Source organism: Anolis carolinensis, chromosome 2, assembly GCF_035594765.1.
Source record: "Anolis carolinensis isolate JA03-04 chromosome 2, rAnoCar3.1.pri, whole genome shotgun sequence".
Lineage (NCBI taxonomy): Eukaryota > Metazoa > Chordata > Lepidosauria > Squamata > Dactyloidae > Anolis > Anolis carolinensis.
In genome coordinates, this window is record NC_085842.1 from 101,553,159 (window position 1) to 101,568,406 (window position 15,248).

Genomic DNA, 15,248 nt, shown 5'->3' on the forward strand with positions numbered 1-15,248 from the left:
TTCTATTTCTCTGGGGGTACTACACCCCTAACTCCAGTGAATGTGGAGGATGTATTGTAGATATAGATAATGAACAATGCAATATCAGGATATCAAAAAGCCAGAGCTAATTCATGGAATGTATAATAGCCAATTGAGATATATGAAGATGCTAAGAGGAAGAACTTTAGAAAGACAAAAAGATTACATAAAATATTCAGAAATGTCAGTTATTATTTGACACGCACTGAGTGGTTGGAAAGTTTTGTCTGTAAAGATGCTTTTTAATCTCAGTAACTTGCAGAACTTTGGAACTGGAGCTTCTAATGAGAGCAGAAATGACAAAATCCATTTCCGTGGCCAGCTCATTGGATGATCACATTGGAAGAATCATTAGTATCTGAAAATACAAAAAAAAAAAACCAAAATCCAGGGACAAACTAAAGGACGTTTTCGTCCTGGAGAGGACTTTTCCAACATTGACAAAAGCGATTTGCACAGGCTCAAAACAATAAGAGGAGCTTCACTGTGGGATAACAGCAGGGGATCCTCTGCTAGAACCTGGCGGAAAAACAGAAATTTTGAAGTTGCTTTTTAAAAACTATTCAGTTAAAGTTGTTGTTTCAAGAATCTCAAAGTATTTTGTTGGCATCATAGTTTCATTTTAAATATATATTTTATTTTATTATTTACTATTCCCAAAAGTGACTAAAATCAGAATGCTACACCTCTTTTCTTCACCAAGCATTGTGCAGCAGCACTTTTTGATCATTTAGTGAGCCAGCATCCATGTAACTATAAAAGTTAGTAATTTACAGTTATGCTGCAAAAGAGAATGAAGTTGTCCATTCTGGAATTACACTCATAATCTAATATAATTACACCTTTGTTATTGGAGGAAAAGCAATCAATTACAAACAGCTTACTATTGAGAAAATCATCTGCAAATAGTTAATAACAGCTACCTCCAAGCTCTGCAGAAAATGACAGACCATCTTCTCCCATATTACCCATAGTAGGTATTGCATTGGAAACTGCTTATGCCACCAACCTGCAACTCATAATGAAACTGAGTTCTAATGAGTTTAATAAATATCTCTTCAAGATAGGTTATTAAATTACCCTTGTTTGTAATGTAATTAGAAAAAAAATATTGAATACTGTTGTGTGTAGGACATGTGTGTGAATGATAGACTCTTTGAAAATTTCAATATATTTTGAAAAATGCCATGTTCACCTGATCTGTTAAATTCTATTCCATTTAAAGTTGTTCTTTCTTATATATGAATAAATTTGAAATATTCTCAGAGAGCAATACTGGGGGGAAATGCTTACCACAAATTAAAAGATGATAATCTTATGAAGCTTTTTTGCTTGAGTTGCAGGGTCCTAAAGGATCAAAAGGTGACCAAGGAAGCCCAGGTTCCACAGGACAAAAAGGAGAGATTGGAGAAGCTGGTATCACTGGTGCACCAGTATGTCTGGATTTGATGTTTTCATTAAATACTGTTTGCTACAGATACTTAATATAAATATATGTTGTAAAGCAGGGGTCCCCAAACTAAGGCCCGGGGGCCGGATGCGGCCCATCGAAGCTATCTATCCGGCCCCCACGGCACAAGGGCAGAAGGGGGTTGGGCTAAATGGCCCAAGGAGTCTCTTCCAACGCTTATTATTATTATTATTATTATTATTATTATTATTATTATTATTATTATTAACATTGAGGCTGGGTGGCCATCTGTCAGGGGTGCTTTGCTTGTGCTTTTGCTGCACAAAGGCAGAAAGGGAATGGACTCAATGGCCCAAAGGGTCTCTTTCAACTCTTTTATTATTGTTGTTGTTGTTATTATTATTATTGCTCAGTGGCCAACTATAGTCCGGCCCTCCAACGGTCTGAAGGACCGTGAACTTGCCCCCTGTTTAAAAAGTTTGGGGACCCCTGTTGTAAAGTATTCACACGGTCATCATAAAATATGGAACATACGCATGAGTGTATGGGAATGCAGCTTCTTCACTGCGCCCTGTATCCCTTAAATTTCCAATTTCTTCCAAAGAGCTTCCAATAACCTGAGAGATAGTGGGATTCCTAAATAAATTCCTAAGTTGTCTTGGCAAACAGAGAGGCAAAAGTCTTACTAGCTCACGGAAGTTCTCTGAGTGGGCCGTGAAGTTTGGAGTGAGCAGTGAGGCCAGAGGAAAAAGGTGATTGTCAGGGAACTAGAATACTCATCCACCAATCTTGGTGCTCATTTTCTTCAGTATGGGTTGACTCACTTCACCCTGGTGTCAGTCAGAGGTGGGGATTTCTGTCTGGTCTCGTTCTTCTCTTCCCACTTCATTGTGACCCTCCAGGTTTTGGCACATCACAGTAGCTCAGCTAATAACTGAACGGGATGTGCAAACAAGAAGCCATTCTCTACAGCAAAAATGTTCATGTTTATCTCAACTTTCTGTGATTTCCTTTGTTAGAGAAAAGGCAGACCAGAAAATAGGAATTCAACCTGTCCTGGTTGAAGTTATACTCCCCCTGAAGAAGTCCGTTCACAGTTTGAGTGTACTCTTCGTTCCTACTATGGACCTGGATGCTAAGACTTATGTGTTCACTCAGCTGAAGCCAGCATATCATCTGCACTTGTTTCTGGTGATCAGAGATATGACCATGGGATCCCTTAGGCTCCATCTACAATGACCATTTAATGCAGTTTGAGCAGCTAGACAACAAAACATGCACAAAAGCATGTGAAAGAAAGTCCTTAATGTGCATCAATGTTCCATGGTTTGTGTAATCCCCATCTGGGCCTCAAACGGGTTACAGGATTTCCTATGTAATTATCAGCATAGCGAAACCACTTTCTTCAATACTGGATGAAAACTTCATTAAACGGTCAGAGCAGATTGGTTAAATTCTATTTGGGTTACTGTAATGTGCCCAACTTAGGGATGGATGCCTTGGAAATGATCTCAGGCATATCGCTGGTCCAAAAAAATTGCCAATGAGCAGAACTGGTTACTGGAAACATATAGCCAACCCCCTTGATATCAGTTCTACAGGCTACTGATCTGTTTCCATGCACAAGTCAGAGTACTAATTATTTACACAGACTGGATCTAGGCTGTCTGGGAAGTCATATCTGTTTGTATGAGCTTGCTTGGGTGCTGAGATCATCGGGGAACCCCTTCCCTTTGTCTCACCAAGGCACATCTGGAGGGACCCAAGGAAGGGCCATGCCACTGGCTTCCCCTAGAATCTGGAAATCCCTTCCTAGGAAGGCTAGACTGGTGCCCTCCATGGAGTCCTTCCACTGGGTGCTAAAGAAAGAGCTTTGTCAGGATGCAGTTCTGTCTTTTTAAATGTCTTTTTATTTATTTATTTTTGAAAATATGTTTTAAATTGTTTTAATGTTATTGTTTCTTTAATATGTAGTCTAATGATATTTTAATTTGAATCTGTGTCTCATTTATTTTATAAATTGCCTTGAATGGCAGTTCAGTGAAGAATGGTGAAGCACAATTAAAACACGTACAGTACATAGAATTACAGCCACAACAACAATATTGTAGCCCACTGTTACATACATTTTGAAGGCTGGTAAATGTTTTGTATCAGGGAGAATTATCTCACAAATATTCATGATGATTTTTATTATAATTTTAGGAAACTTCCACCTGTGCATTTATAACATATTGTTCACTTTTTGTTTTTCAAAAAGTTTTTATGCTAAATCTTCCCAATGTGCTTCTAAAGATGAGTTCAAGAGACCTATGGGTTGTGGTTTGGGATGTGAGGTGGAGTTACATTACATGTGGAGTGTGTGTATATATCCCTCTTCAGTGGATGAGATAAAGATGCTAATACACTTTTTATGTTTTATGTCTTTAATATAAATAAAAGTGCATCTTCTTTCCCTTCTTAAATTTTAGGGTCTTAAAGGGTCAAAAGGAGACCAAGGCACTCCTGGATTAATGGGACAGAAGGGAGAGATAGGAGAAATGGGCTTATCTGGTCCACCAGTAAGTCTGTCTACATTTTTATTTTTATTGTTTTATTTTATGATTGGGAGTTATCTAATCTAAGCTCCTAAATACACGATTGGTTCCTAAATACAGTTTATGTATTTTAGTTGGAGAAAACTACCCTGAGGGGTGATTGAATCTTCTACCTTCAAATCATTTCTTACTTGTAGCAACCCCAAGGCAGAATCTTCTTGGCAGAATTGTTGGCCACCTTCTGAGGTCATCCATAGGTTTACATGGTCTGATAGGAATTCAAATCCTGGATTCCCAGTGTCCTAGCCCCACGGTCAAACCACTACATCACACTGACACTGATTAAATCTAGGAGGAGTTTTCTTTATGTTAACTATGTTCAAGCAAAAAGGCACTTTATCCTGATTGTTCTCCTACATGGACTTGGGAACAAATAAATTCAAAAGGAGAAAATAAGAGTGGTATAAGCCTATATATAAACTGTGGCCCTCAGACACCCATCACGGTAAAACGAAAGGCTGCACTCTCCATTCTTTCCTCTCTCTCTCTCTCTCTCTCTCTCTCTCATTTTATTCAAAATGCCCCAGTACCTTGTGGAAAGTTTAAGGCCAATTTATCTTATGTTTTTGCCCCACTTGGGATTGGTTTAGACCTAATGTCACGACCCAGGCTACAGAGCACCAAAAACCATGCACAGAGGCCAGAATCTATCTAATATCTTTATTAAGGAAATATATATAGTTAATAAAAGCAAGTGTATGAAATAGTCCAGAAGTAGACCTTTCAGGAAAGGTCAAAATTAGTCCCAAGAAACAATGTCCAATATGAAATATTAAGGTCCAAAGTTGTAATCCAATAACCGAAACACTCACTTGCCAAGCAAGTGAGGGGAGATGACAAGGTCCTTTAGTCCATGAACTTGAGCAAGGCTAGGAAATAACTTGATACTTGGAACACAAGGCTTGATTCAAGGCAACAAGGTAACGAGGAGCAAGAACAAGATCCGTGGAATTACTTGGCAAAATCCGGGAAAACGAAGCAAGGCTGAGCCCTGGAAAACAAGGCAAGGTCCGCGAAGGTAAACAAGGCTGGAAACAGGAGCGAAGGCTTGGAATCAGGGACAAGGCTTGAAACGGGAACGAGGCTTGGAAACGGAGCGCGCTGTCCACACACAACTTACTCCAGTAGCTGACGAATTGACTCCGCAAGAACCCTTTGTGGGTAAAACACCTAAATAGGGTCTAGTTTTCCCACCAAAGAGCAGTTCTCTGGGGAACCAGAAACGAAAGCTAATCTCTGAGTCCAGATGCATGACTCCTTAAGGTTTCCCATGGAAAGCAGGCTTAATCAGCTGAATTCTTAGCAGCTATCCTAGCACTCCTACGAGAGGCCGCTTGAACTCCTCTCTGATGTTTACAAAACTCGTGGCGAGAAAACACAGGAGATTTAGACTCAGGGCTTGTTTGACAGATTTCTGGAAGACAAATCTCTTGCAGGTGCAAGGTTCCCAAATCTGGCTGGGAAGGTTCCAATTCTGACTGAGACGGTGAAAAACCCAAGTTCTCCTCTTCATCTGGGACTACAGTGCCATGAACGGGACTACATGGCCCATGACTCATCACACCTAAGAGAAGTCTCTTTTTTTTCAAATCAGAAAGTAAAGCAGCAATCACTTCTAATTTGAAGGGGAGTAACAGGACTAAAAAATGGGACTGGGGAGAAATCATGATGAAATTGCTGCCATGACCCTTGGAAGTTTGGGGGGGGGGGGGGTAGTAAATTTAAAAAGTAAAAAATAGGGTATAAAGGAATTTGAGGACCTAAAAAACAGCCTTTGTCCCATAGGTATGCCCTGTGAATAACATTTATCCACTTTTGCCCCTAGGCATCTACCTCTAGGAAGGGACATTCATGCCTGTAAGTTGTCATGGGAAAAAGATGTCTCCACTGAAGCTTTATTGCCAGTTCTTGTTTCCAGAACAACCCCACATTTTCAAAATCCAGTTGTCTCAGGGACAGAAATGACCCTTCCCAGTGCTATTCAAAACTTTAAAAAATGTTTTCTGGAGGGAGCTACACTTAAAAATGAACCTGTTCTGATTTATAAAGAAATTAAACTTAAGAACAACCCTATAAAATCTATCTTGTCTATAACCCAGGGACTGCCTGTACTCCAAAACAGTCTACATTGATGTCTGAGATAGTGACATCAATGTAGACTCTTTCAGTTATACAAATATCTTGTAAAATTAACCTCAGGCTATGTGTATATGAAGCATAAATGAATGTCATATTTAGACTTGGTCTTATCTCTATGATTTCTCATTATGTACTTATATGCAAATACAGATATTCCAAAATCTGAAAAATTCCAGAATCCAAAACATTTCTAGTCCTAAGCATTTCGAGGAATTGATACTCAACCTGTATATGCCATGTTATGAGACAGTACTATAGAAAAGGGGTCTCCATGTAGTCTGGAGTTTAAATGTAAACAGGGCTTTTTATAGGAAGTGTGGATAGTAAAAGACATATCACATGCAGCCACTAACTGTGCTGAAAGCTGCCACATGATCATTTTTCTTAGTTCAGCTCAACTGGAATCCCTGGACAGGGGAATCAACTTTCTTATACCTGCGACTGGCACAACATAGGACTGCACAATTCAGTTTTGCAAGGAAAATCCTCATAGAAAAATAGTGTGGGAAAATCAGTTACATCCCCAGTCATTATATTTTTCTTCTTTTTAAAAACTATTTAGGGAATCGATGGACCGAAAGGCCAACCTGGTGCACCCTGCAAGCAGGATCTTGTAAGTTATCAATGACTGAATGTATCCTAATATAGGATATGCAGATAATGGCATTACTTTCTCCCTTTTCACTTAACTTTAGCAGTAATCCACCCTTGACAGTGACTCTGTTGGAAGACACTCTGGTTTCAGTATTCCAAGGTCAAGAGAGTGTTGCAAGAGTGTCTTTTCCAAGGTCCTCAATTCAATGAAAATAGTGAGGCTAGCTAGATCAGACAGCATGGAGAAGGGGAAATACGTGATGATCTGAAGTCTAGATTTTTTGTATGTACTCAGGTATCTATCTGCTTTCTATGCAGAAAATAATCACATATAAAGCAATCTTGATTTTATTCTAAATGGTTCGTAAAGAAGACAGTGCAAAACAAAAAAAAACCATGAGGACAGTATCAAAAGTATCCATGAAAATGGGGAGACCAGCATAAAACTCATACTTGGTACAAAATTTATTTTTGCAAATTAACTGTTTAGTATATTTTTCAAGGATAATATTTAAAAGCACTTATATTTTTTAAAAATGTTTTTCCTCTGTGTCCTAGTAGATTTCTGTCTAGACCTTTTATTTCATCTCCTTCTGAAAATTCATAGGTGCAGATCATACCTGAACCAGGACCTCCTGGCTTACCAGGTCAACCAGGCCCAAAAGTAAGTGTTATAAGAACTCATTTTTGTGCTAATTAGTTACACTGGGTCTAGTCTTGTCTAGAAAAATGTCTGAATTTATATATTCATTCATTGATCATTGCATACATTTAAAATACATAATGATCATTGTGTTTGTGTAACATAAAGCAAAGTTAGTTGAATCAATGAGGTAAGTGAGATAGTTTACATTCTTTGTTTTATGAGACCAAGATTATGTAACCATCCAAAATCTATAAGCAAAAAAGATGTCAAATAGGGGCTAGAATTGCATAACATGGGTTGCTGTGTAGCTGTGACAGTAACTTTGTGAGTCAAGCAAACAATTTTTTTCACAAAAGTTATTGCGAATGGCCCTGAGGCCCACTGCACAAGTGTGTGAATAGGCAGAACACCAACAGGAATGCATATCCAGAACAGTTAGGCTACAAGCATTCTCGGAACTGGACCCCAGTATACACAGGTTTTCTGTAAATATATTTCGGAGTGATTCCTATAGTCATCACTATAATGTGTTCATCACTATAATTAGTCATTGGATCAAATCCTGTGGCTTGCAGCAGATGGCAAACTCATACCAAAGCACTGGCTTGATGCTATTTGTAATGATTTCAACATATATTTCAGGAAAGATTATTTGGAGGTCCATACGAATAGCACAATCAAATAACTAAGATTTTCAAAAATAAAACTGAACTTGATTTAAATATAGATGCCAATTAATTCACCAAAGGTCGAAGTTGAAAAGTAAACATATTTATGGATATTTGGCATGGTGGACATAAAGGCAGTGTTCCACAGTTTAAGAATCCTTGCCAACTTCTATTAGATCTTATAATATACTATTGGGAAGATATATGTATTTTAGGACACATACAGGGAGACCTTGACTCTCCAGATATTTCAAACTGTATCTCCTCCAATCCCTTTTCTTTGGGCTGGTGAACTAAAATGCAAAACTTTTGGAGAAACAGAGATTCCCCACTACTTTGGTAGGAGAATACAAGGTAGAAATATACTCTAATGAGACTATTTTTTATGCTGGATATAGTTTAAGGAAAAATGTGAGAGATTGGGCATGATGTTTGCAAATACTTGGGATTATGTATCAGGATATTGAAGTCTCCTTTCACAGATCAACCCTTGCTATCTTTAGGGTCCCAAAGGAACACAGGGACCTAAGGTGAGTTTCTGGTGTGCAAAGGCCATGCAATATTTCAAAACTAGTCTACTAAATATGCATGATGATAGCAAAGCGAAATAATACATGCTTTTGCTTGAAATTGTGCTCTTTTAGTTTTCAGTGAGTACAGTCAATCATTTCTTGAATTTATTTGTAGTGTTTCCAAAGGAAGTCCCTTTGAGTCCATTCGTATAGATTTTCAGAGATACAGGGTGTGAAATGCAAACCTTCTCCAGATTTTTTATGTTTAATATTTTATACTGAAAAAGGAGATATCTTCTCATATCTCTGGTAGCTTGTTGATTAACTACATGATACTTTTTAAATGATGTAATCATGATTTTAGAATTCCTTTTTTTTTTTTTTGAGGAGATGTAATATTTATATGCTGCTTCAAATGATGATTAGGCAGGCTAAAAGTTGAACAGGCAAATCAAAGAGAAGTAATATTAAGAACACATCGAGATATTTTCTCATTGCTCTGTCCGAGGTTTTCTATGATTCTGTCCCTTCACCATGTCAGTCATGTTCCTGTCTCATTTATTTACAAATTCATATTGCTATAACTACTTCACAAGGCTGAACTCTATAAGCGAAAATAGGTATGCCAGAAGCAACCATAATGGTCATTCACCCCATTTCATTGGTTCGGCATGGTGTCATTGTTCTGAATGTTGGACTAAACTCTCTTGAGACCAAGTTTCAAACTCTCCTTAGCCATGGCATCACTGTGGAAAGCAATGGCAATCCACTTCTTAAAAAAATCTTGTTAAGACATCCTAGAGAGAGCTGCCAGAAATCAGAGTTGACTGGAAGGCATATTTCAACAAATAATGTGTTTCCATAAGCCAAAGCGTTGTGAATGTGGCCTTTGTAAGCCGCATCGAGTCCTTCGGGAGATGCTAGCGGGGTACAAATAAAGTTTAATAATAATAATAACACTCTACATTTTTAAGGGATCGTGAACCCTTAAAAACCAAACACAACATTCTTTTGTGGGTTTATATTTAGCTCTGTACCATCTTTTGTTCAGGCTGACCTGGATAAGAGAATCCTAAAATCATGAACGTTATCCAATCCAAGAAATTAATCTGTAGCAGCCTGCACTGAATTATGTAGTACAACTTGCATGTGTGAGAACAGCTTTGCCCAGCACTACCTGTCTGCGTTTGATTTTTTGTTCATTGAAAGGAAATGATTGAAACATAGGTGTAATAGCATAAGCATTAAGGGTTACTCCAGCTGCATTCTTTTGCTCATGGAAAGCTCTTGACGCTGCCCCGGGCTTCTGCAACTAGAGAGAGGGGAAATTATTACCGTATTTTTTGTCTTTTTTCCCCATTGTCCTGGAGCCTACAGTGGCATTTCCTATACTGCTCCAAATAAATACTTCACTTACCATCTAGTTCAGATAGGCAGGACAAGGAAGCCTTCAAGGACAAGTAGGTAAGGTGCAATGAAATTCTCCTACTTTTACCCACAGACATTTCCATTTAGAGTTTAGGAAGAATTGTCACTATTGCCCCTACTCCATTTTCATGATTCCTTATTATATTACTTATTACTATCTTTTAAAAAAATAAAATGTCTTGAAATGGAAGAGGGGAATCCTTTCTCCCAAAGGAAAAAGAAAAAATAACTGGTAAACAATGAGTAACATTTTAGCTACAACACACATAGAGCAAAGTACTGTAGTTGCATTGCCTGCCATTAGACCAATTTGTAAAAGGAGTTCACTATGCCCTTGTTACCCCTCTACCCAATAACACATTGCAGATGATATTATGACATGTAATATGTTCTTTAAAGCTGTGTTGCCCTCAGAAATTTCCATGAGCAGAAAAATATAACTAAAGACATTGGGATAAAGTTAGCTATACAAACTAACATTTTAACCTTGCTGTTTTGCAGGGTCCTCAAGGAATTCAAGGACAAAAGGTAAGTCACTAAAATGATTTTTGAAGTATTGGTGAATTTGTCCTGAACAAAAATATTGGCTTCTAAGGACCAAGTGCCTGACACTGCATCCTGTAGATTAATTGATAAGGATAGATTTCAATCAACAGAATTGTGAATTGAAGGGGTATTTTATTTTGAAGCTATTTTTGTCCTATGTCTTAAAGAAAAAATCATGTTATATATTGTATTATTTATTTTATCTACTTTTAAAGGGTCATGTTGCTTGTTAAATGGTACGTTATATCACGTTACTTTGGAACACCAAAATACTTTTGAGCTAGGTTTTGGGACCATCTGACTTTATCCAATTTTAGTTGAGGTATAAAAACAAAGAATTACATTAATTTAATTTTCATAAATACATGCATTTCTTTTCTTGCAGGGTTCAGATGGTGCAAAGGGGGCAAAAGGTGAAAGTGGTCATAATGGTGAAAAAGGTGCTCCCGGGCCACATGTAAGTAGGAAACTCTGGAAAAATTTATAGTCTCTAGTTGCCTTGTGGTTCACCAAAAAGATGCTTCAACAGCAGCCCTTCCATACCTTGCTCATTATTTGCTTTTCTCTCTAGGGTCCTATTGGTGCACCAGGGCTTATTGGCTTACCAGGCACTAAAGGAGAGAAGGTAAGCTCTGGATGAAAAAATGGTTTTAATATTGTGAACATTGGAAACTACTGTATTAAGAACTTCTTTCAACTGGAGAGACTCCGTGGAGATTAGGCTTCCTCGTGAAAATTAATATAAAATTTAAAATAACTTTGGAGCCCCATTTTTACAATACTTTTTCAAAGACACTATTTGTATGTATGTGTTGAATTTATACCCTACCTTTTTCCCAAAATGGGATTCAAGGTGGCTTAGCTGTGTTACTTAGCTTCTTCCTATCAGCGCTGCACCATGCTGCTACAGCATCCATTCTTTCTGCTCACAGGTCTCTCTATGTGTATGCATAAATTATAGTTTTTATTTGTTATAAATAATTAATCTATAAGGTAAAGGTAAAGGTTTTCCCTTCTCATTAAGTCTAATCGTGTCCAACTCTGGGGGTTGGTGCTCATCTCCATTTCTAAGCCAAAGAGCCAGCATTGTCCGTAGACATCTCCAAGGTCATGTGGCTGGCATGACTGCATGGAGTGCTGTTACCTTCCCGCTAGAGCGGTACCTATTGATCTACTCACATTTGCATGTTTTCAAACTGCTAGGTTGGCAGAAGCTGAAACTAACAATGGGAGCTTACCCCTCTCCTCATATTCAAACTGCCGACCTTTTGGTCAGCAAGTTCAGCAGCTGAGCAATTTAACCTGCTGTGCTATTGAGGGCTCCAATTAATCTATTAAAATATTTAAAAGTCTTCCTGTACTGCTTGTAACATTGTCAGTACAATGTCATGAGTTTGTGTTTATTGATAACCAATCTTTGTTTCCTACTCTCACAATTTCACTGTTCTCTGTTTCTTCCTCTTAAATGCATCCAGGGAAAACCAGGGGAACCAGGATTAGATGTAAGTAATCGGTGTGCGAACTACATTTTTGTCAGCACTATGTCATCACCCGATACAGAAAGTAACCCAGCACAAGTTGGAGTAAAATAATAGTGGGGAAGGGGGCATAGCTGGATGGCCAGACATATACTTTGGTCCTGCATTCAACTCTTAGCATCTCCACTTTATAGGTCCCAGGAAGCAGAATTAGAGAGACCTTGCTTTACAACTCTGGTAGAGTAATTTAAAGGAGTCGTATAGAATTGCAGCAGTAGACAGATAGGTAGTATAGTTCACTATGCTTTCATTTTACCAGTTAACCTACTGAGGTAAAGTGGCCACTAGAGAAGGGAAGTCTTCATGATAGTGTTGCCCCAATAGTAGAATCTCCTCAGAGAAACCTGGTCTGCTACACACCTTATTGTGGATTGCTGCTGAATAAAGACCTGAGCTCATGCAATCAAGTTTTAATTGTGCTCATTTTATACTGTATTTCATATTGCAGTTTTTAGCTTATTTTAATTTTTGTGTATTTACAATGTTATTACTTTTTTGTTAACTGCACTGATTGAAGCATAATATTAAAATAGCAGCCATACATAAATAAGACAAATATATTTAATAAAGGTATAGCAGTTATCAAAAAGGGTCCTAATCTGGGGATGGATGTGTATCAACCAGTCCTGGACAGGGTTACAGTCCCCCTGAAAGACTGTGTCCGCAGCTTGGGACTGCTCTTGGATCTGTCCCTCCAAATGTCAGCCCAGGTAGATGTGATGGTGAGGAGTGCTTATTATCAGCTTTGGCTGATGTGTCAGCTGAACTCCTCCCTGGATTTGGAGGACCTGAAGGCAGTGCATGAGCTGGTAACATCAAGGTTGAACTTCTGCAATGCGCTTTACATTGGGCTACCTTTGTACCAAGTTCAGAAACTCCAGCTGGTTCAAAATATGGCAGCCAGATTGGTAGCGGGAACATCCAGGAGTGAGTGTATCATACCTATCCTAATGTCCCTCCACTGGTTGCCAATTAGTTTCCAGGCAAAGTACAAGGTGTTGGCTTTGACTTTTAAAGCCCTACACGGTTTGGGTTCAGGTTACCTAAAGGATTGCCTCCTCCCATACAATCTGCCCCGAACACTAAGGTCCTCTTGGGGGGAGGTTGCTCCAACCTGCCAGAACCCTACTGGCCACCATCACCCAGAGGACCTTTTCATCGGCTGCCCCAAGACTGTGGAACGACCTGCCGGTAGAGCTCCGACAGCTCGATCAGCTGTCAAAATTTTAAAATCATGTAAAGTCCTATCTCTTCCGGCAGGTCTACCCAGCCAGTCTTTAAGCATTAATTTTAAAGTCATGTCATGTGTTTTGGTCTCTGTCCTCTGTGATTAATGTGTATTTTACAAAAATGTTTTGATCTGTATCTTTTATGGAACTGAATTTTAATGTGTGTTTGTAGAATTTTTTTTAGTATTTGTGTGTTTTTAACTGTGCTGTGACCTGCCTCGAACCATGAGGAGAGGTGGGCAAGAAATAAAACTATTATCATCATCATCATCCTAAAAACAGTCCTACATGATATTTCTCCATCACCAGGTTTATCTTGTAGATGGGGAACTGAGGCCAGGTCTCACACAGCCAAGTCCATCTTAAGCTATCTATCTACTGGGCTATGTTTGCAGGCAGCCACCAAGTTGATCAAAAATATTTTCCATTTTAGATTTTGTATTTAGAGATGAACTATTGGACTCATTAAGACAAAACATGGAGTTTGTTACTTTTCACTTTTGTATTCCATTCATCTTAGTTGCATGCTACCTAGTAATATATTGATACACTGCAAGATAGTCTTGAAGGTATTCTTGAATATTTAACATAGTTTGGCTAAAACCATACTTGAAAAATAACTTTTTAAAGGTAGTAAATTATGTTATTATGTAAGTTATTACAGAAGTAGCTAATAGTTGTTAATATTGCAATTTTGATTGATCATTTGTTTTGTCATATTTTAGTTTTTGTTTTTTAAAAAACAACTCGGAGGCTTTTAAAAATTTGCAGTTGCTACTTTCTCCCATTGCTTTGTTGCCAGCATTTTTTTAGCACTATAGATGTGGCCACAGTACGAGGATATTGGATGAATGGACTTTAACTATATGTTTTCTATTTTTATATTGTCTTAAGTGTTGTAATTGGATTTTATTCATTGCTATGTTTTAAATGTGTGTAGGCATCGAATTGTTGCCAATTGTGTACGCCGCCCTGAGTCCCTTCGGGTGAGAAGGGCAGGATATAAATGTTGTAAATAGATAAATAAATAAATGTTTTGATGTTGTTTTTGTAGGGTTTTCCAGGCCTAAGAGGAGAAAAAGGAGAAAAAAGTGAAAGAGGAGAGAAGGTTAGTACCATTTCCTACCCACAGAAGTAGATGCGTATGTGGTGGTCTGTAGGCGGGAACAAGGTTCCAGGATAATCTATCCATAGGTGCATTGAAAATCTTCAGATTTGTCAATTGTCATTTAAGCAGCCTTAGAAACTATTGGTTAGATGTCACAGAGCTAAACCACCTTAATTTTATACACATAAGACCAGCGTCATTATTAAACCCTTTGTGCAAATGTAACAAACATGTTTGTTACCATGATTCAATAATCACTTTGCTTATTTTAGTCTGGTATTTCTCCATATAACATCATCTGAGCTTTGGTGCAAATATTGTACACAGAAAAGATACGTTAAATGTGAACAAAGTCTAAATAGACAGTGGCTGAAGCTTCAAATGATATTTCAGAAAATAAGATTTTAATTTTTCTCTTGTATCTCCAGGGAGAAAGAGGACTGCCTGGGAGAAAAGGAGCAAAGGGTCAAAAAGGAGAACCGGGTCCCCCTGGATTGGATCAGCCTTGTCCAGTGGTATGGTTTTATTTGACCATGAATATTTGCCTCCTTTATTTCAGCTGCTTTTCATCATGGCTGTGGAAATGCAAAAGGAATTCTGAAAGCAGACTGTTGCAAACTTAGAGAGATAAAATCAAACCATATCTTTAATGCAGCAGTCTAAAAACATGAAACAATCAATTACCCTACCAAGTATAGTGTGGCCTGCTGAGAGGTCTCTTCCAAAATAATGAACACTATAGGAGATACACAGCCACAGTGAAGACGTTAAATAAATGATAACCCCTCTATTTATCAAGCCAGAAAAAAAT

At 38.2% G+C, this 15,248-nt stretch overlaps 1 protein-coding gene across 1 annotated transcript in view; it reads left to right on the forward strand.

Annotated features, from left to right (window-relative positions):
• LOC100558132 (collagen alpha-1(XXV) chain) overlaps window positions 1-15,248 on the forward strand; it is a 104,759-nt gene that overhangs the window by 77,116 nt on the left and 12,395 nt on the right. Inside the window, exons 34-44 of the mRNA XM_062970307.1 lie at window positions 1,365-1,454; window positions 3,904-3,993; window positions 6,731-6,781; window positions 7,370-7,426; window positions 8,580-8,606; window positions 10,518-10,544; window positions 10,948-11,019; window positions 11,134-11,187; window positions 12,038-12,064; window positions 14,384-14,437; window positions 14,866-14,952. Of these exons, the coding sequence (XP_062826377.1) occupies window positions 1,365-1,454; window positions 3,904-3,993; window positions 6,731-6,781; window positions 7,370-7,426; window positions 8,580-8,606; window positions 10,518-10,544; window positions 10,948-11,019; window positions 11,134-11,187; window positions 12,038-12,064; window positions 14,384-14,437; window positions 14,866-14,952 (636 nt within the window). The remainder of the gene's footprint in view (window positions 1-1,364; window positions 1,455-3,903; window positions 3,994-6,730; window positions 6,782-7,369; window positions 7,427-8,579; window positions 8,607-10,517; window positions 10,545-10,947; window positions 11,020-11,133; window positions 11,188-12,037; window positions 12,065-14,383; window positions 14,438-14,865; window positions 14,953-15,248) is intronic.